The 25538-nt window shown below is 42.5% G+C and overlaps 1 protein-coding gene across 1 annotated transcript in view; it reads right to left on the reverse strand.

The window, feature by feature from the left end:
- The window catches only part of LOC139552308 (astrotactin-2-like), a 547772-nt gene that overhangs the window by 73858 nt on the left and 448376 nt on the right, over positions 1-25538 (reverse strand). The window contains exons 18-19 of the mRNA XM_071363924.1: positions 14969-15102; positions 14273-14421 (exon numbers count right to left, since the gene is read on the reverse strand). Of these exons, the coding sequence (XP_071220025.1) occupies positions 14273-14421; positions 14969-15102 (283 nt within the window). The remainder of the gene's footprint in view (positions 1-14272; positions 14422-14968; positions 15103-25538) is intronic.

Below are 25538 nucleotides of genomic sequence, written 5' to 3' on the forward strand. Positions count from 1 at the left end.
GTGTGATGGTGTGGGGGTGCTTTATTTGGTGACACTGTCTGTGATTTATTTAGAATTCAAGGTACACTTAACCAGCACGGCTACCACAGAATTCTGCAGCGATACGCCATCCCATCTGGTTTGCGCTTAGTGCGACTATCATTTGTTTTTCAACAGGACAATGACCCAACACACCTCCAGGCTGTGTAAGGGCTATTTGACCAAGAAGGAGAGTGATGGAGTGACATGGCCACAACCCAATTGAGATGGTTTGAGATGAGTTGGACCTCAGAGTGAAGGAAAAGCAGCAAGCTCAGCATTTGTGGGAACTCCTTCAAGACTGTTGGCAAAGCATTTCCATGAAGCTGGTTGAGAGAATGCCAAGAGTGTGCAAAACTGCCATCAAGGCAAAGGGTGGCTACTTTGAAGAATCTCAAATATAAAATATATTTTGATTTGTTTAACACTTTCTTTGGTTATTATATGATTCCATATGTGCTATTTCATAGTTTTGATGTCTTCACTATTATTCAACAATGTGGAAAATAGTAAAAAAATAAAGAAAAACCCTTGAATGAGTAGGTGTGTCAACTTTTGACTGGTACTGTATACTCCCATATCTTCTGCTGTACTACTTGGTATTTTACTAAATAGGGCTATCTTCTGTATATCCCCCCTACCTTGTCACAACAAAACCGATTGACTCAAACGCATTAAGGAAAGAAATTCCACAAATTAACTTTTAACAAGGCACGCCTGTTAATTGAAATGCATTCCAGGTGACTACCTCATGAAGCTGGTTGAGAGAATGCCAGGAGTGTGCAAAGCTGTCATCAAGGCAAAAGGTGGCTACTTTGAAGAAATATGTTTTGATTTGTTTAACACTTTTTTGGTTACTACATGATTCCATATGTATTATTTCATAGTTTTGATGTCTTCACTAGTATTCAACAATGTAGAAAATAGTAAAAATAAAGAAAAACCCTCGAATAAGTAGGTGTGTTCAAACTTTTGACTGGTACTGTATATATATATATACAGTGGGGAGAACAAGTATTTGATACACTGCCGATTTTGCAGGTTTTCCTACTTACAAAGCATGTAGAGTAGAAGTCGACCGATTAATTGGAATGGCCGATTAATTAGGGCCGATTTCAAGTTTTCATAACAATCGGAAATCGGTATTTTTGGGCGCCGATTTGCCGATTTTATTTATTTTATTTTTATACTTTTATTTAACTAGGCAAGCCAGTTAAGAACACATTCTTATTTTCAATGACGGCCTAGGAACGGTGGGTTAACTGCCTTGTTCAGGGGCAGAACGACAGATTTTCACCTTGTCAGCTCGGGGGATCCAATCTTGCAACCTTACAGTTAACTAGTCCAACGCAATAACGACCTGCCTCTCTCTCGCTGCCTGTTACGCGAATGCAGTAAGCCAAGGTAAGTTGCTAGCTAGCATTAAACTTATCTTATAAAAAACAATCAATCATAACCACTAGTTAACTACACATGGTTGATGATATTACTAGATATTATCTAGCGTGTCCTGCGTTACATATAATCTGACTGAGCATACAAGCATACAAGTATCTAAGTATCTGACTGAGCGGTGGTAGACAGAAGCAGGCGCATAAACATTCATTCAAACAGCACTTTCGTGCGTTTTGCCAGCAGCTCTTCGTTGTGCGTCAAGCATTGCGCTGTTTATGACTTCAAGCCTATCAATTCCCGAGATGAGGCTGGTGTAACCGAAGTGAAATGGCTAGCTAGTTAGCGCGCGCTAATAGCGTTTCAAACATCACTCGCTCTGAGCCTTCTAGTAGTTCCCCTTGCTCTGCATGGGTAACGCTGCTTCGATGGTGGCTGTTGTCGTTGTGTTGCTGGTTCGAGCCCAGCGAGGAGAGGGACGGAAGCTATACTGTTACACTTGCAATACTATAGTGCCTAAAAGAATATCCAATAGTCAAAGGTATATGAAATACAAATGGTATAGAGGGAAATAGTCCTATAATTCCTATAATAACTACAACCTAAAACTTCTCACCTGGGAATATTGAAGACTCATGTTAAAAGGAACCACCAGCTTTCTTATGTTCTCATGTTCTGAGCAAGGAACTGAAACGTTGGCTTCCTTACATAGCACATATTGCACTTTTACTTTCTTCTCCAACACTTTGTTTTTGCATTATTTAAACCAAATTGAACATGTTTCATTATTTACTTGAGGCTAAATTGATTTTAGTGATGTATTATATTAAGTTAAAATAAGTGTTCATTCAGTGTTGTTGTAATTGTCATTATTACAAATAAATAAATAAAATCGTCCGATTAATCGGTATCGGCTTTTTTGGTCCTCCAATAATCGGTATCGGCATTGAAAAATCATAATCGGTCGACCTCTAATGTAGAGGTCTGTCATTTTTATCATAGGTACACTTCAACTGTGAGAGACGGAATCTAAAACAAAAATCCAGAAAATCACATTGTATGATTTTTAAGTAATTCATTTGCATTTTATTGCATGACATAAGTATTTGATCACCTACCAACCAGTAAGAATTCCGGCTCTCACAGACCTGTTAGTTTTTCTTTAAGAAGCCCTCCTGTTCTCCACTCATTACCTGCATTAACTGCACCTGTTTGAACTTGTTACCTGTATAAAAGACACCTGTCCACACACTCAATCAGACTCCAACCTCTCCACAATGGCCAAGACCAGAGAGCTGTGTAAGGACATCAGGGATAAAATTGTAGACCTGCACAAGGCTGGGATGGGCTACAGGACAATAGGCAAGCAGCTTGGTGAGAAGGCAACAACTGTTGGCGCAATTATTAGAAAATGGAAGAAGTTCAAGATGACGGTGAATCACCCTCGGTCTGGGGCTCCATGCAAGATCTCACCTCGTGGGGCATCAATGATCATGAGGAAGGTGAGGGATCAGCCCAGAACTACACGGCAGGACCTGGTCAATGACATGAAGAGAGCTGGGACCACAGTCTCAAAGAAAACAATTAGTAACACACTACGCTGTCATGGATTAAAATCCTGCAGCGCACGCAAGGTCCCCCTGCTCAAGCCAGCGCATGTCCAGGCCCGTCTGAAGTTTGCCAATGACCATCTGGATGATCCAGAGGAGGAATGGGAGAAGGACATGTGGTCTGATAAGACAAAAATAGAGCTTTTTGGTCTAAACTCCACTCGCCGTGTTTGGAGGAAGAAGAAGGATGAGTACAACCCCAAGAACACCATCCCAACCGTGAAGCATGGAGGTGGAAACATCATTCTTTGGGGATGCTTTTCTGCAAAGGGGACAGGACGACTGCACCGTATTGAGGGGAGGATGGATGGGGCCATGTATCGCGAGATCTTGGCCAACAACCTCCTTCCCTCAGTAAGAGCATTGAAGATGGGTCGTGGCTGGGTCTTCCAGCATGACAACGACCCGAAACACACAGCCAGGGCAACTAAGGAGTCGCTCCGTAAGAAGCATCTCAAGGTCCTGGAGTGGCCTAGCCAGTCTCCAGACCTGAACCCAATAGAAAATCTCTGGAGGGAGCTGAAAGTCCGTATTGCCCAGCGACAGCCCCGAAACCTGAAGGATCTGGAGAAGGTCTGTATGGAGGAGTGGGCCAAAATCCCTGCTGCAGTGTGTGCAAACCTGGTCAAGAACTACAGGAAACGTATGATCTCTGTAATTGCAAACAAAGGTTTCTGTACCAAATATTAAGTTCTGCTTTTCTGATGTATCAAATACTTATGTCATGCAATAAAATGCAAATTAATTACTTAAAAATTATACAATGTGATTTTCTGGATTTTTGTTTTAGATTCCGTCTCTCACAGTTGAAGTGTACCTATGATAAAAAATTACAGACCTCTACATGCTTTGTAAGTAGGAAAACCTGCAAAATCGGCAGTGTATCAAATACTTGTTCTCCCCACTGTGTATATATATATATATATTGATCCCATTACTCATTTACAAGCATTTCACTACGCCCGTAATAAAATCTGCTAAATATGTATTTGACCAATAAAATTCGATTTCATATTTTGATACATTGAATGTCAATAATGTGAACCTATATTATATATTTTTACTTCCTGTTTCAGGAAGTGATGTCACTGAGCACTGCACCTATATATAGGACATTCCGCCCCCATCTGGGATATGGATGCCCAATGAAGACCTAAGGCTCGAAACATTATAATAAAATCACATTGGAGCATGAGCAGAAGTGTGTGGCGTTTTCCTTTCATTTTTCATGTATTTACCACCACAAACAGATGCTGGCACTAAGACCACACTCAAAGAGCTGTATAGGGCCATAAGCAAACAAGAAAATGTACATCCAGAGGTGGCACTCCTGGTGATGATCTTACTTCATTTTTACCAGCATGTCACCTGTGCAACTAGAGGCTACAACTCTAGATCACTTTTACTCCACACACAGAAACACATACAAAACTCTAGATCACCTTTACGCCACACACAGAGACACATACAAAACTCTAGATCACCTTTACTCCACACACAGAAACACATACAAAACTCTAGATCACCTTTACTCCACACACAGAAACACATACAAAACTCTAGATCACCTTTACTCCACACACAGAAACACATACAAAACTCTAGATCACCTTTACTCCACACACAGAAACACATACAAAACTCTAGATCACCTTTACGCCACACACAGAAACACATACAAAACTCTAGATCACCTTTACTTCACACACAGAAACACATACAAAACTCTAGATCACCTTTACGCCACACACAGAGACACATACAAAACTCTAGATCACCTTTACGCCACACACAGAAACACATATAAAACTCTAGATCACCTTTACGCCACACACAGAAACACATACAAAACTCTAGATCACCTTTACGCCACACACAGAGACACATACAAAACTCTAGATCACCTTTACTTCACACACAGAAACACACACAAAACTCTCCCTCACCCTCCATTTGGAAAATCTGACCGTAACTCTATCCTCCTGATCCCTGATTACAAGCAAAAACTCAAACAGGAAGTACCAGTGACGCGCTCAATATGGAAGTGGTACGATGAAGCACCTATTCCCAACTTAACCCTCCAAGACAATGTGCAGTAGGGCATTTGTACCCAGTCAGGCACTAATGCGTCTGTCTAAATCAGGCCTAACTGAATGATAAGAAGGGTGAAATATTATTTAGAAAGACAATAGTGTAATGATGAGTTTGTGTTATGCCTATTTATCAGCTGCAAATAATTTGACCCTGCGCGCCTTGCTGGTTGATGCCATTTGCTTTGTAAAAATAAGCTGTTATGGGACTGTTTTATTTACTGTAACTCTAATCAAATGTATTTTAAGGGAAATAAAATAAACATTCTACATGTTGCAGTTGGCCTTTAGCGTAATGCAAAACATATCCTTGGCTCTATCCAGGGAAGCAAACGATGCCAGCCCACTGGATGAATGACAACTGGATGGAATGGGCGATAATTGTGCAAGTTACTTCACAATCAAACTTAAATTAGGCCTAACTGAATGATGAGAGTGAAGAGGTTGATTTCATTTAGAACAACAGTGTAATGATTAGTTTGTGTTATGCCTATTTATGAGCATTGGCGCTCATGTTAATAATTTGGCCACGCGCCTTGCGGGTGGAGACCATTCACTTTTACGTTTTACCTTCGTGTTACAGGATTGTTTTATTTACTGTAACTCTATTCCTAATCAAATTTATTGTAAGGGAAATGAAAACATTCTACGCGTTGCCGTAGGCCTTTAGAATAATGCATAACATTCCCTTGACTCTATCCAAGTTGATGAGCGGAAAACAAACGATGCCAGTCAGCCTGCACAGCCGACCCATCGAAACTACATCTAAACTATATCGAAACAAATTTAACACATAATAAGAGTTAGCCTATAGACAAGATTAAATTGACAATAATCTGATGAGTTATCAGTTGTCATATTGTACATGAAGGGATGGGCACATCTTGTAATTGACAGATGCAGGGAAAGGAGCATCAATTCATTCATGTTGAGGAGCATTTCTGTGGGGAAAAGACCACAGAAAGCCCCTTTGTGGGGAAAAACTCATTTTGATTGGCATGGCCTGGCTCGCCTGTGGGTAATGTGTTTTTACTGTAAGGGAAACCCAAATAGGCTATAGGCCTACATTTTTTTCTAGGACGTAGCAGAATTATACAAAACTTTTCCTTGACTTTATCTAAACAAATAACAATTTCTTTAATATATATTTTTTAAATATATTTCCACAAACATTTATTCATGCATCTGATGCATATACAGTCGAAAAAAGTATTCAACTGTAAGTTTTGACAATGACAAAAGTTTTGACAATGACAAAAAATATACATTTTCACAAAGTCACAAAATTTTCACAAAAATTTTCACATCAGTTTGTATGATGGCAATTTTCATATACTCCAGAATGTTATGAAGAGTGCTCAGATGAAATGCAATTAATTGCAAAGTCCCTCTTTGCCATGCAAATGAACTGAATCCCCCAAAAACATGTCCACTGCAATTCAGCCCTGCCACACAAGGACCAGCTGACATCTTGTCAGTGATTCTCTCGTTAACACAGATGTGAGTGTTGACGAGGACAAGGCTGGAGCTCACTCTGTCATGCTAATTGAGTTCGAATAACAGACTGGAAGCTTCAAAAGGAGGGTGGTGTTTGGAATCATTGTTCTTCCTCTGTCAACCATGGTTACCTGCAAGGAAACACGTGCCATCATCATTGCTTTGCACAAAAAGGGCTTCACAGGCAAGGATATTGCTGCCAGTAAGATTGCACCTAAATCAACCGTTTATCGGATCATCAAGAACTTCAAGGAGAGTGGTTCAATTGTTGTGAAGAAGGCTTCAAGGGCGCCCAAGAAAGTCCAGCAAGCGCCAGGACACTCTCATAAAGTTGATTCAGCTGCGGGATCGGGGCACCACCAGTACAGAGCTTGCTCAGGAATGGCAGCAGCCAGGTGTGAGTGCATCTGCACGCACAGTGAGGCGAAGACTTTTGGAGGATGGCCTGGTGTCAAGAAGGGCAGCAAAGAAGCCACTTCTCTCCAGGAAAAACATCAGGGACAGACTGATATTCTGCAAAAGGTACAGGGATTGGACTGCTGAGGACTGGGGTAAAGTCATTTTCTCTGATGAATCCCCTTTCCGATTGTTTGGGGCATCCAGAAAAAAGCTTGTCCGGAGAGGACAAGGTGAGCGCTACCATCAGTCCTGTGTAAAGCATCCTGAGACCATTCATGTGTGGGGTTGCTTCTCAGTCAAGGAAGTGAGCTCACTCACAATTTTGCCTAAGAACACAGCCATGAATAAAGAATGGTACCAACACATCCTCCGAGAGCAACTTCTCCCAACTATCCAGGAACAGTTTGGTGACAAACAATGCCTTTTCCAGCATAATGGAGAACCTTGTCATAAGGCAAAAGTGATAACTAAGTGGCTCGGGAAACAAAACATCGATATTTTGGGTCCATGGCCAGGAAACTCTCCAGACCTTAATCCCATTGAGAACTTGTGGTCAATCCTCAAGAGGCGGGTGGACAAACAAAAACCCACAAATTCTGACAAACTACAAGCATTGATTATGCAAGAATAGGCTGCCATCAGTCAGGATGTGGCCCAGAAGTTAACTGACAGCATGCCAGGGCGGATTGCAGAGGTCTTGAAAAAGAAGGGTCAACACTGCAAATATTGACTCTTTGCATCAACTTCATGTAATTGTCAATAAAAGCCTTCAACACTTATGAAATGCTTGTAAATATACTTCAGTATTCCATAGTAACATCTGACAAAAATATCTAAAGACACTAAAGTAAAATATGAATGAAATGAAATACTTATTTTCCACCATAATTTGCAAATAAATTCATTCAAAATCCTACAATGTGATTTTCTGGATTCTTTTTCTCATTTTGTCTGTCATAGTTGAAGTGTACCTATGATGAAAATTACAGGCCTCTCTTATCTTTTTAAGTGGGAGAACTTGCACAATTGGTGGCTGACTAAATACTTTTTTGCCCCACTGTATCCACATAAGTGTCCTGCCTCATGATGCCATCTATTTTGTGAAGTGCACCAGTCTCTCCTGCAGCAAAGCACCCCCACAACATGAAGCTGCCACCCCCAGGCTTCACGGTTGGGATGGTGTTCTTCGGGCTTGCAAGCCTCCCCCTTTTTACTCCAAACATAATGATGGTCATTATGGCCAAACAGTTCTATTTTTGTTTCGTCGGACCAGAGGACTTTTCGCCAAAAAGTACAAACTTTGCCCCCATGTGCAGCTGCAAACTGTAGTCTGGCTTTTTTATGGCGGTTTTGAAGCAGTGGCTTCTTCATTGCTGAGCGGCCCTTCAGGTTATGTCGATATAGGACTTGTTTTACTGTGGATATAGATACTTTTGTACCTGTTTCCTCCAGCATCTTCACAAGGTCCTTTGCTGTTGTTCTGGAATTGATTTGCACTTTTCAAACCAAAGTACGTTCGTCTCTAGGAAACAGAACGCGTCTCCTTCCTGAGCGGTATGACGGCTGTGTGGTCCCATGGTGTTTATACTTGCGTACTATTGTTTGTACAGATGAACGTGGTACCTTCAGGCGTTTAGAAATTGCTCCCAAGGATGAACCAGACTTGTGGAGGTCTACAATTTTTTTTCTGAGGTCTTGGCTGATTTCTTTTGATTTTCCCATGATGTCAAGCAAAGAGGCACTGAGTTTGAAGGTAGGCCTTGAAATACATCCACAGGTACACCTCAAATTGACTCAAATGATGTCAATTGGCCTATCAGAAGCTTCTAAATCCATGATATAATTTTCTGGAATTTTCCAAGCTGTTTAAAGGCACAGTCAGCTTAGTGTATGTAAACTTCTGACCCACAGGAATTGTGATACAGTGAATTATAAGTGAAATAATCTGTCTGTAAACAATTGTTGGAAAAATGACTTGTGTCATGCACAAAGTAGATGTCCTAACATACTTGCCAAAACTATAGTTTGTTAAAAAGAAATTAGTGGAGTGGTTGAAAAACAAGTGTTAATGACTCCAACCTAAGTGTTTGTAAACTTCCGACTTCAACTGTAACTATTCAGACCCTTTCCTCAGTACTTTGTTGAAGCACCTTTGGCAGAGATTACAGCGTTGGGTCTTCTTGGGTATGACGCTACAAGCTTGGCACAACTGTATTTGGGGAGTTTCTCCCATTTTTAACTGCAGATCCTTTCAAGCTCTGTCAGGTTGGACGGGGAGTGTTGCTGCACAGCTTTTTTCAGGTCTCTCCAGAGATGTTAGACAGGGTTCAAGTCCGAGCTATGGCTGGGCCACTCAAGGACATTCAGAGTCTTGTCCCGAAGCCACTCCTGCGTTGTCTTGACTGTGTGCTTAGGGTCGTTGTCCTGTTGGATGGTGAACCGTCGCCCCTAGTCTGAGGTCCTGAGCGCTCTGGAGCAGGTTTTCATCAAGGATGTCGTTGTACTTTGCTGTGTTAATCTTTGCCTCGATCCTGACTAGTCCCCCAGTCCCTGCCCCTGAAAAACATATCCACAGCAAGGTCCTGCCATCACCATGCTTCACCTTAGGGATGGTGCCAGGTTTCCTCCAGACGTGACGCTTGGCGCATATGCAGGCCAAAGAGTTCAATCTTGGTTTCATCAGACCAGAGATTCTTGTTTCTCAGATCCAATCAAGTTAATTTACCACAGGAGGACTCCAATCAAGTTGTCGAAACATCCCAAGGATGGTCCATGGAAACAGGATGCACCTGAGCTCAATTTCGAGTCTCATAGCAAAGGGTCTGAATACTCAAAAAAACTGTTTTCGATTTGTCTTTATGGGGTATTGTGTGTAGATCCATTTTAGAATGAGGCATTAACATAACAAAATGCGGAAAAGGTGAAAGGGTCTGAATACTTTCTTGAATGCACTGTATACAGCCAAGTTAGCGTTACTCATTGTGTATTTATTCCTTGTGTTATTATTTTTCTATTATTTCTCTTTTTTAATCTCTGCTATGTTCAGAAGGGCCAATAAGTGAGCATTTCACTGTTAGTCTACACCTTTTGTTGACGAAACACGTGACAAATAAAATTTCATTTGATTTGTTGTTGGTCTAAGAACCAGGGGATGATAAATATCTCTAAGAGAAGAGGTAAACAATCAGAGAGGAATGGGGATGTGGCTGCTTATTGCCATTCAAAGGATAGGGGGCTTTTAGGTTCCCCTTCAGGCTCTGAGACTGGGCCTCATGCCCTTACCTGTGGGGACCCAAGGCTGACTGATGGTCTGCCAGGGGGGGATCGTAGATCGGGCGGATCGCGAGCATATAAACGGTAGTGTTTATGTACTGAGGACTAGGCCGACTAGGCCACTGTCCAAGCATTTCAAAGAGAGTCAGTCCATCTCAGTCCATCACTGCTGCTGCTCTTGACCTTGCCAGGGAGAGTAGGTTTTCTCTCTGGTTTGATTTGAGTAAAAGACAGATTTGAGGATTGAGAATTGAAAAGGGAGATAGGTGTTGATGGTTCGTGCAGATGTGAGATCAGATCAGGGTGGTGCTACAGCTTGCTCTCACTAAGCCTCCCAAAGAACAAGATGAGACGGATAAAAGAAGGGAGTAGTACAGCAGAAGATATGGGAATATACAGTACCAGTCAAAAGTTGACACACCTACTCATTCAAGTGTTTTTCTTTATTTTTAATATTTTCTACATTGTTGAATAATAGTGAAGTCATCAAAACTATGAAATAACTCATATGGAATCATGTAGTAACCAAAAAAGTGTTAAACAAAGCAACATACATTTTATATTTTAGATTCTTCAAAGTAGCCACCCTTTGCCTTGATGGCAGCTTTGCACACTCTTGGCATTCTCTCAACCAGCATCATGAGGAATGCTTTGCAAACATTCTTGAAGGAGTTCCCACATATGCTGAGCACTTGTTGGCTGCTTTTCCTTCACTCTGAGGTCCAACTCATCCCAAACCATCTCAATTGTGTTGTGGACATGTAATTTGATACAGCACTCTATCACTCTCCTTCTTGGTCAAATAGCCCTTACACAGCCTGGAGGTGTTTTTTGAGCCATTGTCCTGTTGAAAAACAAATGATAGTCCCACTAAGCGCAAACCAGATGGGATGGCGTATCGCTGCAGAATGCTGTGGTAGCCATGCTGGTTAAGGGTGACTTGAATTTGAAATAAATAATAGACAGTGTCACCAGCAAAGCACGTCCACACCATCACAACTCCTCCTCCATGCTTCTCGGTGGGAACCACACATACGGAGATCATCCGTTCACCTACTCTGCATCTCACAAAGACACAGCGATTGGAACCAAAAATCTCACATTTGGACTCATTAGACCGAAGGACAGATTTCCACTGGTCTAATGTCCATTGCTCGTGTTTCTTGGCCCAAACAAGTCTCTTCTTGTCATTGGTCTCCTTTAGTAGTTGTTTCTTTGTAGCAAATCGAACCATGAAGGCTTGATTCACACAGTCTCCTCTGAACAGTAGATGTTGAGACGTATCTGTTACTTTAACTCTGTGAAGCATTTATTTGGCCTGCAATTTCTGAGGCTGGTAACTCTAATGAACATATTCTCTGCAGCAGAGGTAATTCTGGGTCTTCCTTTCCTGTGGCGGGCCTCATGAGAGCCAGTTTCATCATAGCTCTTGATGGTTTTTGCGACTGCACGTGAAGAAACTTTCAAGGTTCTTGCAATTTTACGGATTGTCTGACCTTCATGTCTTAAAGTAATGATGGACTGCCCTTTGTCTTTGATTATTTGAGCTGTTCTTGCCATAATATGGACTTGGTCTTTTACAAAATAGGGCTATCTTCTGTATACCCCCCTACCTTGTCACAACACAACTGATTAGCTCAAAGGCATTAAGAAGGAAAGAAATTCCACAAATTAACTTTTAACAAGGCACACCTGTTAATTAAAATTACTTCCAGGTGACTACCTCATGAAGCTGGTTGAGAGAATCCCAAGAGTGTGAAAAGCTGTAATCAAGGCAAAGAGTGGCTACTTTGAAGAATATAAAATATATTTTGATTTGTTTAACACTTTTTTGCTTACTACATGATTCCATATGTGTTATTTAATAGATTTGATGTCTTCACTAGTATTCTACAATGTATAAAATAGTACAAATAAAGAAAAACCCTGGAATGAGTAGGTGTGTCCAAACATTTGAATGGTACTGTATGTCAACAGGGAACATAGGAATAGGATCATACAAAATAGGGAGTTGTAGAAGGTTATGCTTAGGATAATGTATATATAAAAAAAAAAATCCCAAGGTGCGGGTCAGGTGAAGACTAGAAGATAATTGCCTTTTTGAGTTTTCAACCCAAGGTGCAATCCATCCAATCCTACTTTAATACCTCCTCAATATCTCCAAAGTCGTTCCAAGCCTAACGAATCCTTTTGACATGACTGATTTTATCTGTATCAAACAACCTAATGTGGATGTTGCTTCACCTGACCAACCCAATACCGCCTAAAGCCCATGGACTTTCATATCTTGCCGATGTAGGTATATTTTTTAATGCAAAAGCCATTTAGTTTCCAATGGATTTAACTACTGGAGGGACACATACCTGCTACAAAACTTCAGATATATGAGGTATTAAACTGACTCCAGTTTTGAAGAGCACTCAATTCACTTGGCAGGTGTATGAAAGCTGGGGTGTGGCCCAGATCGGAGCGGTCTGCTTTTGATCATCCGGTGCTTCTCTGTGGAAGTCTCATCTGTGGTTTAAAGCCTCCAGGTGATCAGGGACTGGGGCTCTTTATATCTATACCGGTTCTGTTTTTGAAATAAAACAACTTTTTCTTCCCCTAGAAAGGACTTCAATGCAAGGTCTTGAAACCAAACGATTCGCCATGGGTATAGAGGATATGAATTTCCATGGATGGAATTGGACATTGTGAAAAAACAGTCCGGATTTGCGTAGCCATCTGAACTCGCTGACACTTGTTGTCTTTCCCCTAAGCAGGTTAGGTTATCACTGGCCGGGCAGACAGTCTCCTCTTCCTAAATCTTGGAGAGAATAATTCCTAATTTTAACAAGTCCCCATTATTCCATAAATCCCCCTCTCCGACCACGTCCAACTTTGTATCAGCACGGTAGATCCCCCAGTTTGGAGAACAATGGAGGGTTTGATTCCATCCCTCCTGTAAAACTGGGAGCCACTCAAAGGGTTGTTTTGATGGTTTATTATAGACGACCCAGAAGAAGTTTCCAATAGAGAGAACCTAAGCGATGCCATGCCAACGCTTCTCTCCCCTTCTCACCTTGATTACACACACCAAGATGATATCTGGGAATCCAAGACTCCCCCAACAATGAAATCCTTTGTTGTGATTGCAACATGTGTTTCAGGGAACACACACACACACACATACAATAAAAGTCAGGGCTTTTTTACTACAGACAAATCAATGTCAGTCCAACTTTTCTTGGCTTTCTGGAGGAATTTAGAGAGTTTGAAAGAGAGTTGGAGAGAGAGAGAGAAAGAGAACAAGAGAGAGATGAGAGACAATAACAGTGAAAGTGACACACTATAGACTAAGAAAACAGAGAAGGAGAGAGACATTGCAATAGAAGATAAAGAGGTAAATAGAGAGAAAGATATTGTTCACATTCTCATCTGTATCCTGGACTGCTCTGACGCAGAGGTGAGTCACACAAACGCCATCTGCCCTGTTCCTACCACACCCCTGCCAGGATGCCTATCTGTGCCCGCTCCGGCTTTTGGGCCCGGCTCATCAGCTCTCCTCCTCCCAGGTGTGAATGATCGCCTGTCCGCGTGGCCGATGACTAAAGCTGGCTATTTCCACCAACACACCTCATCTCTTCTCCTTTATTAAATCCCTATCACCCAAAGCTCTGACTCACTACCCCAGACTTACACACGTAGGGGTCAGCGTTAATTATGGCCCCTGTCACATAGCCTAGCCTCATCCGCTCATCCTCTCCTGTCTTCCCTCTCCCACACACCACCCACCTCCTTTCCCCCCGTTCTTCCCTCCGGTTCACCTACCAAGTGTCTAACCTTGTCTGTGAGAGCAGGCCTCCGCAGATCAGCAGAGCAAACAGTTAGATAATGTGGCTCGTCACTGGTAAATGAGCTCATTAATGTCCCTTTGGCTTTGTCATAGGATAAACAATTGTCAATAACTGATGTAGGTTGGACCAAAGTTAAATATACTAGCGGCCTACCTACCTGTGTAGATCTCTGCCTCCGAGGGGTCCTCCACCCGCTTATGCTGGATGATGTAATCAGACACCTTGTAGCCAATCAGGGGCTCCACATCCAGCCACTCCAGGGCCACCATGGTGCTGGAGGGCTCTAGGTGAGGGGCCAGTCTGAGCCTGACACAGACAGAGAGAGGAAGGAGGTGGGTCACTTTAATTCAATAACAATATTTGAAGTCAACAGCACTGAGGACTAGTTCCCCGGGAACATTGAGCTTACTCCTGAGAATCTCAGTTAAAAGTGTTTTTAGTCCAGGACTAGGCTTACTTTGTGTCGGGGAAAGCAACCCTAAGAGTCTGTTAATAAAATGTTGAGACCAGATATAGGGAGCAAGTTGGAATCATCAATGCATCCATTCGACAAATCAAACAAGCAAGTAGGTCCATTCAATTTAATGTGGAAATCCACCGGAGAGTCATTGCTCATCCAATGCCTTGTATCTCTCTCCAAAAGTTCTGATGGTTTCAATAGCTGGGGTGTATGATGACTCAAAACAGAGCTGGGGTAAGAGAACAAGATACACTGTTATTTCTTGAGAGTGAGCACTGGGGTGTTTGGACTGGCCTATAGCAATTAAAGGTTGGTCTCACCCCTAGGGATGGTTGTTACAACTCCAACATTTCTCCCTAGGCTTGGATAGATGGGAGGTAGGCTCTGACTTACACAGGCTGCCTCAGGGGACTGCAGTTGGGAAGGCCGTCTTTGCTGAAGGCACTCAGGTCACAGCGACACCAGTTGTCGATGACATCTCCCTTGCCTGCACACCAGTATGAGCTCATCGTGGCGCTCTTGAAGGCCTGTGAAAGGTAACAGGTGAGACAAATGCAATTATCTTCCGTACATCGCCCTTCTGTGACGCCCTGAGTTATCCAGGCTCCAAGATGTCTGTTGCTACCACCCCTGTGCATGTCCCCCCCCCCCCGATGTCCGCCCCGGAATCGTCACACACTGGGGGCTCACAGGTTTAATCACCTCCGCCACCGGAAGAGTCGCGGCGGCGAGGGTCTGATGATACGTGACTGAGTAGCCTTGGAGAACATGTCATGTTCCTGTCTTGTTTTAATTGGGAATGGTGACACATAAAGGTCAGTGTGTGTGTGTGTGTGTGTGTGTGTGTGTGTGTGTGTGTGTGTGTGTGTGTGTGTGTGTGTGTGTGTGTGTGTGTGTGTGTGTGTGTGTGTGTGTGTGTGTGTGTGTGTGTGTGTGTGTGTGTGTGTGTGTGTGTGTGTGCGTGAGAGAGAGCAAGTTAAACAGAGAAAGAATATTACTTCTCTAAGAGGTCAAAAGGCCAACAAGATATGCATTTCCTCAAACTCATTAAACCGAAACATCGTCAAGATCATGAGTGTGTACCACTTCAACTCAAACTAATTGGCAGGTAGCCTAGTGGTTAGAGCGTTAGGCCAGTAACCGAAAGGTTGCTGGATTGAATCCCTGAGCTGACAAGGTAAAAATCTATCGTTCTGCCCCTGAGCAAGGCAGTTAACTCACTGTACCCTGGGCACTGTTCATGTTGATTTAAGGAGGCTGCATCTCTCTGATTCAGAGGGGTTGGGTAAAATGCAGAAGACACATTTCAGTTGAAGGCATTCAGTTGTACAACTGACTAGGTATCTTCCTTTCCTTTTTAAATTGTTCTGTTTCATCAGGCCAACCACATGCCAATATTACCGTTAAAGTGATCAAATAAGGTGACGTCAGTGCTTTGGCAAAGGAGAGTTCAGGGGAGTTCGCAGGCACTTTGGCTCCCTGTCACACCGGCCAATCAATGGAGCACTTAGTTATTTATGTAAGCAATTGGTTGACAGCGCCGACCCGCGCAGACTGCTGAGGGACACGCTTGATCGCGGTCATCAAACACCTGCACAGAGACACCAGAAAACATCCGGAAACCAATCATCCAGAGGAGAGGACACCGAATGTGTCTTAAAGGCATTGTCAGTTTTGTTTTTCAAATTCGTTTTGGACTACTGACTGTCCAAACATCTGTCCTTGAGCTGTTTTGGTCTATTAATGTTCTGTATTATGTCATGTTTTGTGTGGACCCTAGGAAGAGTAGTTGCTGCTTTCGCAACAGGTAATGGGGATCCTAATTCAAATACCAAATGCCAAACAGCAAGTTACAAGTGACCAAATCGGATTTGTGTTTGTTCAGACAGCAGTCATTTGCTGACATGGCTAAGCTAGTTGTCATAGTAACGACGAGTGTGTGCGCAGTGGTGTAGGCTTATTGGTGGTGATCGTGCTTCCTATCACTCAGAAGTTATGTAGCAAGCTAAGGTGACAACAATGTCTGCCAGGGATGTTTCCCAGTTGCTTAGAATGTTCAAAATCATAGTGTAAGAAGACCTTTAAAGCCTCAAGGGATAAGATGAAAAATATGATTTTTGGATTTACGAAATAACGGTCTAAAAACCACTTGAGAGCAAATAAATCAGATTTAACCATTCAGACACAAGTCACATGGCCAAGAATCAGATTTGTATCAGACTTCAAACCACCTAGGTGACTTGAAATGTGGCTTGAAATATCAGATTCCATGTCCTACAACAGTCACAATGAGAGGGGCAAGTCAACAGATGAGAAGTTCTTTCCCAGAGCAGAGATGGTCAGGTCTAAACTCATCCACAGCAATCTCCTCGCAATCTCCAAAATACAACAGTCACAAGACAACTTTGTTTGCCCGTCGTAAAGGACCATTCACCGAAACTGATATAGCTAGCTAATGACCTCCTTTTGCACGTGGGAAAAAACATTGTGGACAGAGACTTGCTAGCTACGTTAGCTAGCTAGCTGGGATTTTCTACAAGGAATCTGCCTCCCAAAAAAAGCTTCTCCCTGGCCTGTCTCCCCGTCTGGCACAGGTACCCCCACCACACTCCCCCCTCTCTCCCGAGATTTCACTTGCGTCGAGCACACATGCATTTACACACACACACAGACTTTTTAGGGAGGCTAATTAACTTATGAAGCTTATTATGAAACACTTTAATTAAGTCAGGATTCCTATTTGACTCAGCCATGCCTCATTGCCTGTCTATCAGCTGGCCCCTCCCCGGAGTTTGTGTTAAACGCTCTACAACAAAGCTTTCTTAGTGTCCAACAAGCTTTCTCTGCCCTTAACCTTGTTCTGAACACCTCCAAAACAAAGGTCATGTGGTTTGGTAAGAAGGATGCCCCCTCTCCCCACCGTTGTGATTACTACTTCTGAGGGTTTAGAGCTTGAGGTAGTAACCTCATACAAGTACTTGGGAGTATGGCTAGAGGGTACACTGTCCTTCTCTCAGCACATATCAAAGCTGCAGGCTAGTTAAATCTAAACTTGGTTTCCTCTATCATAATCACTCTGCTTTCACCCAAGCTGCCAAATTAACCCCGATTCAGATGACCATCCTACCCATGCTAGATTACAGAGACTTAATTTATAGATCGGCAGGTAAGAGTGCTCTTGAGCGGCTAGATGTTCTTTACCATTTGGCCATCAAATTTGCCACCAATGCTCCGTATAGGACACATCACTGCCCTCTAAACTCCTCTGTAAACTGGTCATCTCTGTATACCAGTCACAAGACCCACTGGTTGATGATTATTTATAAAAACCTCTTAGGCCTCACTCCCCCCTATCTGAGATACCTACTGCAGCCCTCATCCTCCACATAAACACCTGTTCTGCCAGTCACATTCTGTTAAAGTTCCCCAAAGCACATGCATCCCTGGGTCGCTCCTCGAGCTGCAAAAAATACTCAAACTGGACTGTTTTATCTCCATATCTTCATTCAAAGACTCAATAATGGACACTCTTACTGACAGTTGTGGCTGCTTCGTGTGATGTATTGCATTACCTTCTTGCCTTTGTGCTGTTGTCTGTGCCCAAAAATGTTTGTAACATCGTTTGTGCTCCTACCATATTGTGCTGCTGCCATATTGAGTTGCTACCATGTTCTTGTCATGTGGTCTTGCTACCATGCTGTGTTGTCATGTGTTGCTGCCATGCTATGTTGTTGTCTTAGGTCTCTCTTTATGTAGTGTTGTGATGTCTCTGTCTCTGAGGTGTGTTTTGTCCTATATACAGTTGAAGTCGGAAGTTTACATACACTTAGGTTGGAGTCATTAAAACTCGTTTTTCAACCACTCCACAAATGTAATGTTAACAAACTATAGTTTTGGCAAGTTGGTTAGGACATCTACTTTGTGCATGACACAAGTAATTTTTCCAACAATTGATTTCAGACAGATTATTTCACTTATAATTCACTGTATCACAATTCCAGTGGGTCAGAAGTTTACATACACTAAGTTGACTGTGCCTTTAAACAGTTTGGAAAATTCCAGAAAATGATGTCATGGCTTTAGAAGCTTCTGATAAGCTAATTGACATAATTTGAATCAATTGGAGGTGTACCGGTGGATGTATTTCAAGGCCTACCTTCAAACTCAGTGCCTATTTGCTTGACATCATGGGAAAATCTAAATAAATCAGCCAACACCTCAGGAAAAAAAGATTTTGACCTCCGCAAGTCTGGTTCATCCTTGGGAGCAATTTCCAAACGCCTGAAGGTACCACGTTCATCTGTACAAACAATAGTACGCCAGTATAAACACCATGGGACCACACAGCCGTCATACCGCTTAGGAAGGAGACGCATTCTGTCTCCTAGAGATGAACGTACTTTGGTGCGAAAAGTGAAAATCAATCCGACAACAACATCAAAGGACCTTGTCCACAGTAAAACTAGTCCTATATCAACATAACCTGAAAGGCCGCTCAGCAAGGAAGAAGCCACTGCTCCAAAACCGCCATAAAAAAAAAACAGACTGACCATCGTTATGTTTGGAGGAAAAAGGGGGAGGCTTGCAAGCGGAGGAACACCATCCCAACCGTGAAGCACGGTGGCAGCATCATGTTGTGGGGGTGCTTTGCTGCAGGAGGGACTGGTGCACTTCACAAAATAGATGGCATCATGAGGGAGGAAAATTATGTGGATATATTGAAGCAACATCTCAAGACATCACTCAAGAAGTTGAAGCTTGGTCGCAAATGGGTCTTCCAAATGGACAATGACCCCAAGCATACTTCCAAAGTTGTGGCGAAATGGCTTAAGGACAACAAAGTCAAGGTATTGGAGTGGCCATCACAAAGCCCTGACCTCAATCCTATGGAACATTTGTGGGCAGAACTGAAAAAGCGTGTGCGAGCAAGGAGGCCTACAAACCTGACTCAGTTACACCAGCTCTGTCAGGAAGAATGGGCCAATATTCACCCAACTTATTGTGGGAAGCTTGTGGAAGGCTACCAGAAAAGTTTGACCCAAGTTAAACAATTGAAAGGCAATGCTACCAAATACTAATTGAGTGTATGTAAACTTCTGACCCACTGGGAATGTGATGAAAGAAATGAAAGCTGAAATAAATCATTCTCTCTACTATTATTCTGACATTTCACATTCTTAAAATAAAGTGGTGATCCTAACTGACCTAAAACAGGGAATTTGTACTAGGATTAAATGTCAGGAATTGTGAAAAACTGAGTTTAAATGTATTTGGCTAAGGTGTATGTAAACTTCTGACTTCAACTGTATATTTTTTTTATCCCAGCCCCCGTCCCCGCAGGAGAACTTTTGGTAGGCCATCATTGTAAATAAGAATTTGTTCTTAACTGACTTGCCTAGTTAAATAAAGGTTAAATAAAAAATAATAATAATTGGCTTTTCAGACTGCAAAAAAATAAATAATAATAACAGATTCGAATCGGATATGCAAATAAATAGGATTTCTGCTTAAGAGCTTTGCACACCTGGAATGTACAATATTTGCCCATTATTCAAAAATTATTCAAGCTCTGTCAAGTTGGTTGTTGATCATTGCTAGATAGCCATTTTCAATTCTTGCCATAGATTTTTAAACCAATTTAAGTCAAAACTGTAACAAAGCCACTCAGGAACATTCAATGTCATCTTGGTAGGCAACTTCCGTGTATATTTGGCCTCATTTTTTAGATAATTGTCCTGCTGAAATGTGAATTTGTCTCCCAGTGTCTGTTGGAAAGCAGACTGAACCAAGTTTTCCTCTAGAAATTACCCTGTGCTTGGCTCTATTCTGTTTCTTTTATCCTAAAAAACTCCCTAGGTCTTGCAGATGACTAGCATACACAGAACATGATGCAGCCACCACCATGCTTGAAAATATGAAGAGTGGTACTCAGTGATGTGTTGTTTTGGATTTGCCCCAAACATAAAGTGAATTGCTTTGCCACATTTTTTGCAGTATTACTTCAGTGCCTTGATGCAAGCAGGATGCATGTTTTGGAATATTTATAATATGTACAGGCTTCTTTCTTTTTTCGGTTAGTATTGTGTAATAATTACAATGTTGTTGATCCATCCTCAGTTTTCTCATATCACAGCCAATAAACTCTGTAACTGTTTTAAAGTCACCAAGCCTCTCCGGCAAGTGAGTTATGAAGGACGCCTGTATCTTTGTAGTGACTGGGTGTATTGATACACCTTCCAACGTGCAATTAATAACTTCACCATGCTCAAAGGGATATTCAATGTCTGTTTTTTTTTCTACCAATAGGTGCCCTTCTTTGCGAGGCATTGGAAAATCTCCCTGGTTCAGTATTTGAGATGGCGGTTGCGATGAAATCAAGGCAGCCCGAGTAGTTGTTCTGAAAAGCTCTGGCCATATAGAGACAGACACTGAGAGTGGAATGCCTCCAGAAGCCGATGCTGCCATCCCCCGAAACAGTGGTTGCATCGTTAGCGTTAAAAGCCCAGACAGTCCTTCATGGGAACTGACTTCTCCAGCCCTCACTCACTCACTCAGTGCTGTGTATACAGCTCTGGAACGTGCAGCAAGAAAGAGGCAGACAGAAAGAGAGGAGCAGAGGAAAAGAGAAAAGCAGAGGAGATGGAGAGAGAAACAGAGAGGCAGAGAGAAACAAAGAATGGAGTGTGTATTCTAATAATTACTTTAATTGTGTTAATAATAACTATTTGTATACCACTTTTCAATACAAGTTAATAAGTGCTTCACATCATAAAATAAAACGGAGTGCGATGTACAGTAAGGGAGCACTGGGCTGGGATGCCTCCCTCCCTCCAGCGAGGGCCCCCCTGCTAGGCGATAGGTTCAACAGGCCTCCAGCAGTCAGTCAGTCAGGTCTTTCCCCTTATTTAACTTCCAACACTACCCCCTCTAAATGAGCCTGCTGAATGAGCCCCTATTAGTGGGAACCCCACTCAGCCTAGCCAACACTGCAATCCACAAATAATGACTTTCCTGAGAGAGACAGGCAAGGTAGGGGGGAAAAATGTGGAAGAAAGTGATTGCATTTCTTAAGATTATGAGATCCCCCGCCAACCATGTGGCTAAATGTTGGCTGAACAATAGAAAGAGACGAGACACAGAAAGACAGAAAGAGAGAGACTCCTCCACAGTCCGCAACTCAGTCAATGGGAACCAGATCATCAGCAAACACAACAGGAAGCCTTTGGGGAGCACATGCATGCAGACCCATAGACAAACATGGGAAATGATCTCTAATGCTGGGGAGGCTGGGGGGAGACCACAGCTCTGCCTCACATTCCTAGAAAACCCCCCAGTCAGGCCGGCTTTGCTTGACTGCACGGCTGCACATTTGAAAAATAGACAAACCGATTACGTCCCTGTGTTTATGTTTCAAAGAGTAATGCAATCCAGTCTCAACTGGGTAAACAGGGGGGGGTGGTCTAATTGTGGCTCGGAGGAGGGTAGGAGAGGTAAGACCTGAAGGGTCTACTACAAAACAGGATCAATGAGTTAGCCAGCTTTGATAAAAAAATTACTTCTGGCTGATTAAGAATGCAAAACTTAGATATGTGTTTTTAGTTGTTGTGTCAATTAGACCATGCCCATTTCAAGCTTACAGTGCCTTCAGAAAGTATTCAGATCACTTGACTTTTCCACATTTTGTTACGTTAATTAAAATGTTGTTTTTTCTCGTCAATCTACACACAATAGCACATAATGACAAAGCAAAAACAGGTTTTTAGACATTTTTGCAAATGTATATATATATTTAAAAATTAAACATTACATTTACATAAGTATTCAGAACCTTTACTCAGTACTTTGTTGAAGCACCATTGGCAGCGATTACAGCATCGAGCCTTCTTGGGTATGAAGCTACAAACTTGGCACACCTGTATTTGGGGAGTTTCTCCCATTCTTCTCTGCAGATCCTCTCAAGCTCTGTCAGGTTGGATGTGGAGCGTTGCTGCAGAGCTATTTTCAGGTCTCTCCAGAGATGTCCGATCGGGTTCAATTCCGGGTTCTGGCTGGACCACTCAAGGACATTTAGAACTTGTCCCGAAGCCACTACCGCATTGTCTTGGCTTTGTGCTTAGGGTCGTTGGTCTGTTGGAAGGTGAAACTTCGCCCCAGTCTGAGTTACTGAGAGCTCTGGAGCAGGTTTTCATAAAGGACCTCTCTGTACTTTGCTCTGTTCATCTTTGCCTCAATCCTGACTAGTCTCCCAGTCCCTGCCGCTAAAAAACATCCCCACATCATGATGCTGCTACCACCATGCTTCACCTTAGGGATGGTGCCAGATTTCCTCCAAACGTGACGCTTGGCATTCAGGCCAAAGTGTTCCATCTTGGTTTCATCAGACCAGAGAATCGTGTTTCTCATGGTCTGAGAGTCTTTAGGTGCATTTTAGCAAATTCCAAGCGGGTTTTTGTGCCTTTTGCTGAAGAGTGGCTTCCGTCTGGCCACTCTACCATAAAGGCCTGATTGTTGGAGTGCTGCAGAGATGGTTGTCCTTCTGGAAGGTTCTCCCACCTCCACAGAGGAACTCTAAAGCTCTGTCAGAGTGACCATCGGGTTCTTGGTCACCTCCCTGACAAAGGCCCTTCTCCCCTGATTGCTCACTTTGGCCGGGCGGCCAGCTCTAGGAAGTCCTGGTGGTTCTACACTTCTTCCATTTAAGAATGATGGAGGCCACTGTGTTCTTGGGGACCTTCAAAGCTGCAGACATCTTTTAGTACCCTTCCCCAGATCTGTGCCTCGACACAATGCTGTCTCTGAGCTCTATGGACAATTCCTTTGGCCTCATGGCTTGGTTTTTGCTCTGACATGCACTGTCAAATGTGGGACCTCATATAGAGAGGTGTGTGCCTTTCCAAATCAAGACCAACCAATTGAATTTACCACAGGTGGACTCCAATCAAGTTGTAGAAACATTTCAAGGATGATCAATGGAAACAGGATGCACCTGAGCTCAATTTCGTGTCTTATAGAAAAGGGTCTGAATACTTATGTAAATAAGGTATTTAATTTTTATATACATTTGCAAAAATGTATAAAAAACAGTTTTTGCTTAGTCATTATGGGGTATTGTGAGTAGTTGCTGATTATTTTTTCTCTTTAATCCATTTTAGTACAAGGCTGTAACGTAACAAAACGTGGAAAAAGTAAAGGAGTCTGTATACTTTCCGAAGGCACTGCTTCTTTCCCCCCAAAATAAGTTATTTCTGAATATTTAGGCAAGTTAGCAGGCTAAGTCATTGAGCCTGCTTTGTAGTATACCCTTCAGTGGCAGGATGAAAAAACAACAACAGAACAGACATGAGCCTGTTATGGATACATGGTAAGTGTTAATATGTCAAGCACATTCAGTATTAAACTAAATACGTGACACACACTGACATGTACACAGACACACACACAACAGGAAAATCCCTCCATGACATGGCCTGGCACAATTCTGCACGCAGCTGAAACGCAGGGAGAAACTACTGTCCAATCCTGTTAGTTGAGTCATGGTACGGCAGTGGAGGATAGGATGATACACTATCCCGTATTGATTAACAGTAGATTATGCTTTTCCCAGAACACTGATGGATCCACATAAGTAGTGGCCAGTGTTACTGGGGGTGGGGTTGGGGAAGAAGCGATAGCCTACTGCTATGCACTTCAAGAAAAAGGGGTTGGACAGGGAGGCCCCTTAAGGGGGTTGGATTGCAAGCAAACATCATGCCTGAGAATAATTTTTATTTTTATTTTTTAATAGCTGGAATGGTGGAGCACTTTATTCTATTGCCTTCATGATAAAGCATTAACTTATACAGTTGAAGTTAGAAGTTTACATACACCTTAGCCAAATACATTTAAACTCAGTTTTTCACAATTCCTGACATTTAATCCTAGTAAAAATTCCCTGTTTTAGGTCAGTTAGGATCACCACTTAATTTTAAGAATGTGAAATGTCAGAATAATAGTAGAGAGAATGATTTATTTCAGCTTTCATTTCTTTCATCACATTCCCAGTGGGTCAGAAGTTTACATACACTCAATTAGTATTTGGTAGCATTGCCTTTCAATTGTTTAACTTGGGTCAAACGTTTCAGGTAGCCTTCCACAAGCTTAACACAACAAGTTGGGTGAATTTTGGCCCATTCCTCCTGACAGAGCTGGTGTAACTAAGTCAGGTTTGTAGGCCTCCTTGCTCGCACACGCTTTTTCAGTTCTGCCCACACATTTTCTATAGGATTGAGGTCAAGGCTATGTGATGGCCACTCCAATACCTTGACTTTGTTGTCCTTAAGCCATTTTGCCACAACTTTGGAAGTATGCTTGGGGTCATTGTCCATTTGGAAGACCCATTTGTGTCCAAGCTTTAACTTCCTGACTGATGTCTTGAGATGTTGCTTCAATATATCCACATAAGTGTCCTCCTCATGATGCCATCTATTTTGTGAAGTGCACCAGTCTCTCCTGCAGCAAAGCACCCCCACAACATGATGCTGCCACCCCCGTACTTCACGGTTGGGATGGTGTTCTTCGGCCTGCAAGCCTATCCCTTTTTCCTCCAAACATAACGATGGTCATTATGGCCAAACAGTTCTATTTTTGTTTCATCAGACCAGAGGACATTTCTCCATAAAGTATGATCTTTGTCCCCATGTGCAGCTGCAAACCGTAGTCTGGATTTTTATGGAGGTTTTGGAGCTGTTTATTCTTCCTTGTTGAAAGACCTTTCAGGTTATGTCGATATAGGACTCGTTTTACTGTGGATATAGATACTTTTGTACCTGTTTCCTCCAGCATCTTCACAAGGTCCTTTGCTGTTGTTCTGGGAATGACTTGCACTTTTCACACCAAAGTACATTAATGTCTAGGAGACAGAATGCGTCTCCTTCCTTAGCGGAATGACGGCTGCGTGGTCCCATGGTGTTTATACTTGCATACT

Source organism: Salvelinus alpinus, chromosome 24 (genome assembly GCF_045679555.1).
Source record: "Salvelinus alpinus chromosome 24, SLU_Salpinus.1, whole genome shotgun sequence".
NCBI classification, from domain to species: Eukaryota; Metazoa; Chordata; class Actinopteri; order Salmoniformes; family Salmonidae; genus Salvelinus; species Salvelinus alpinus.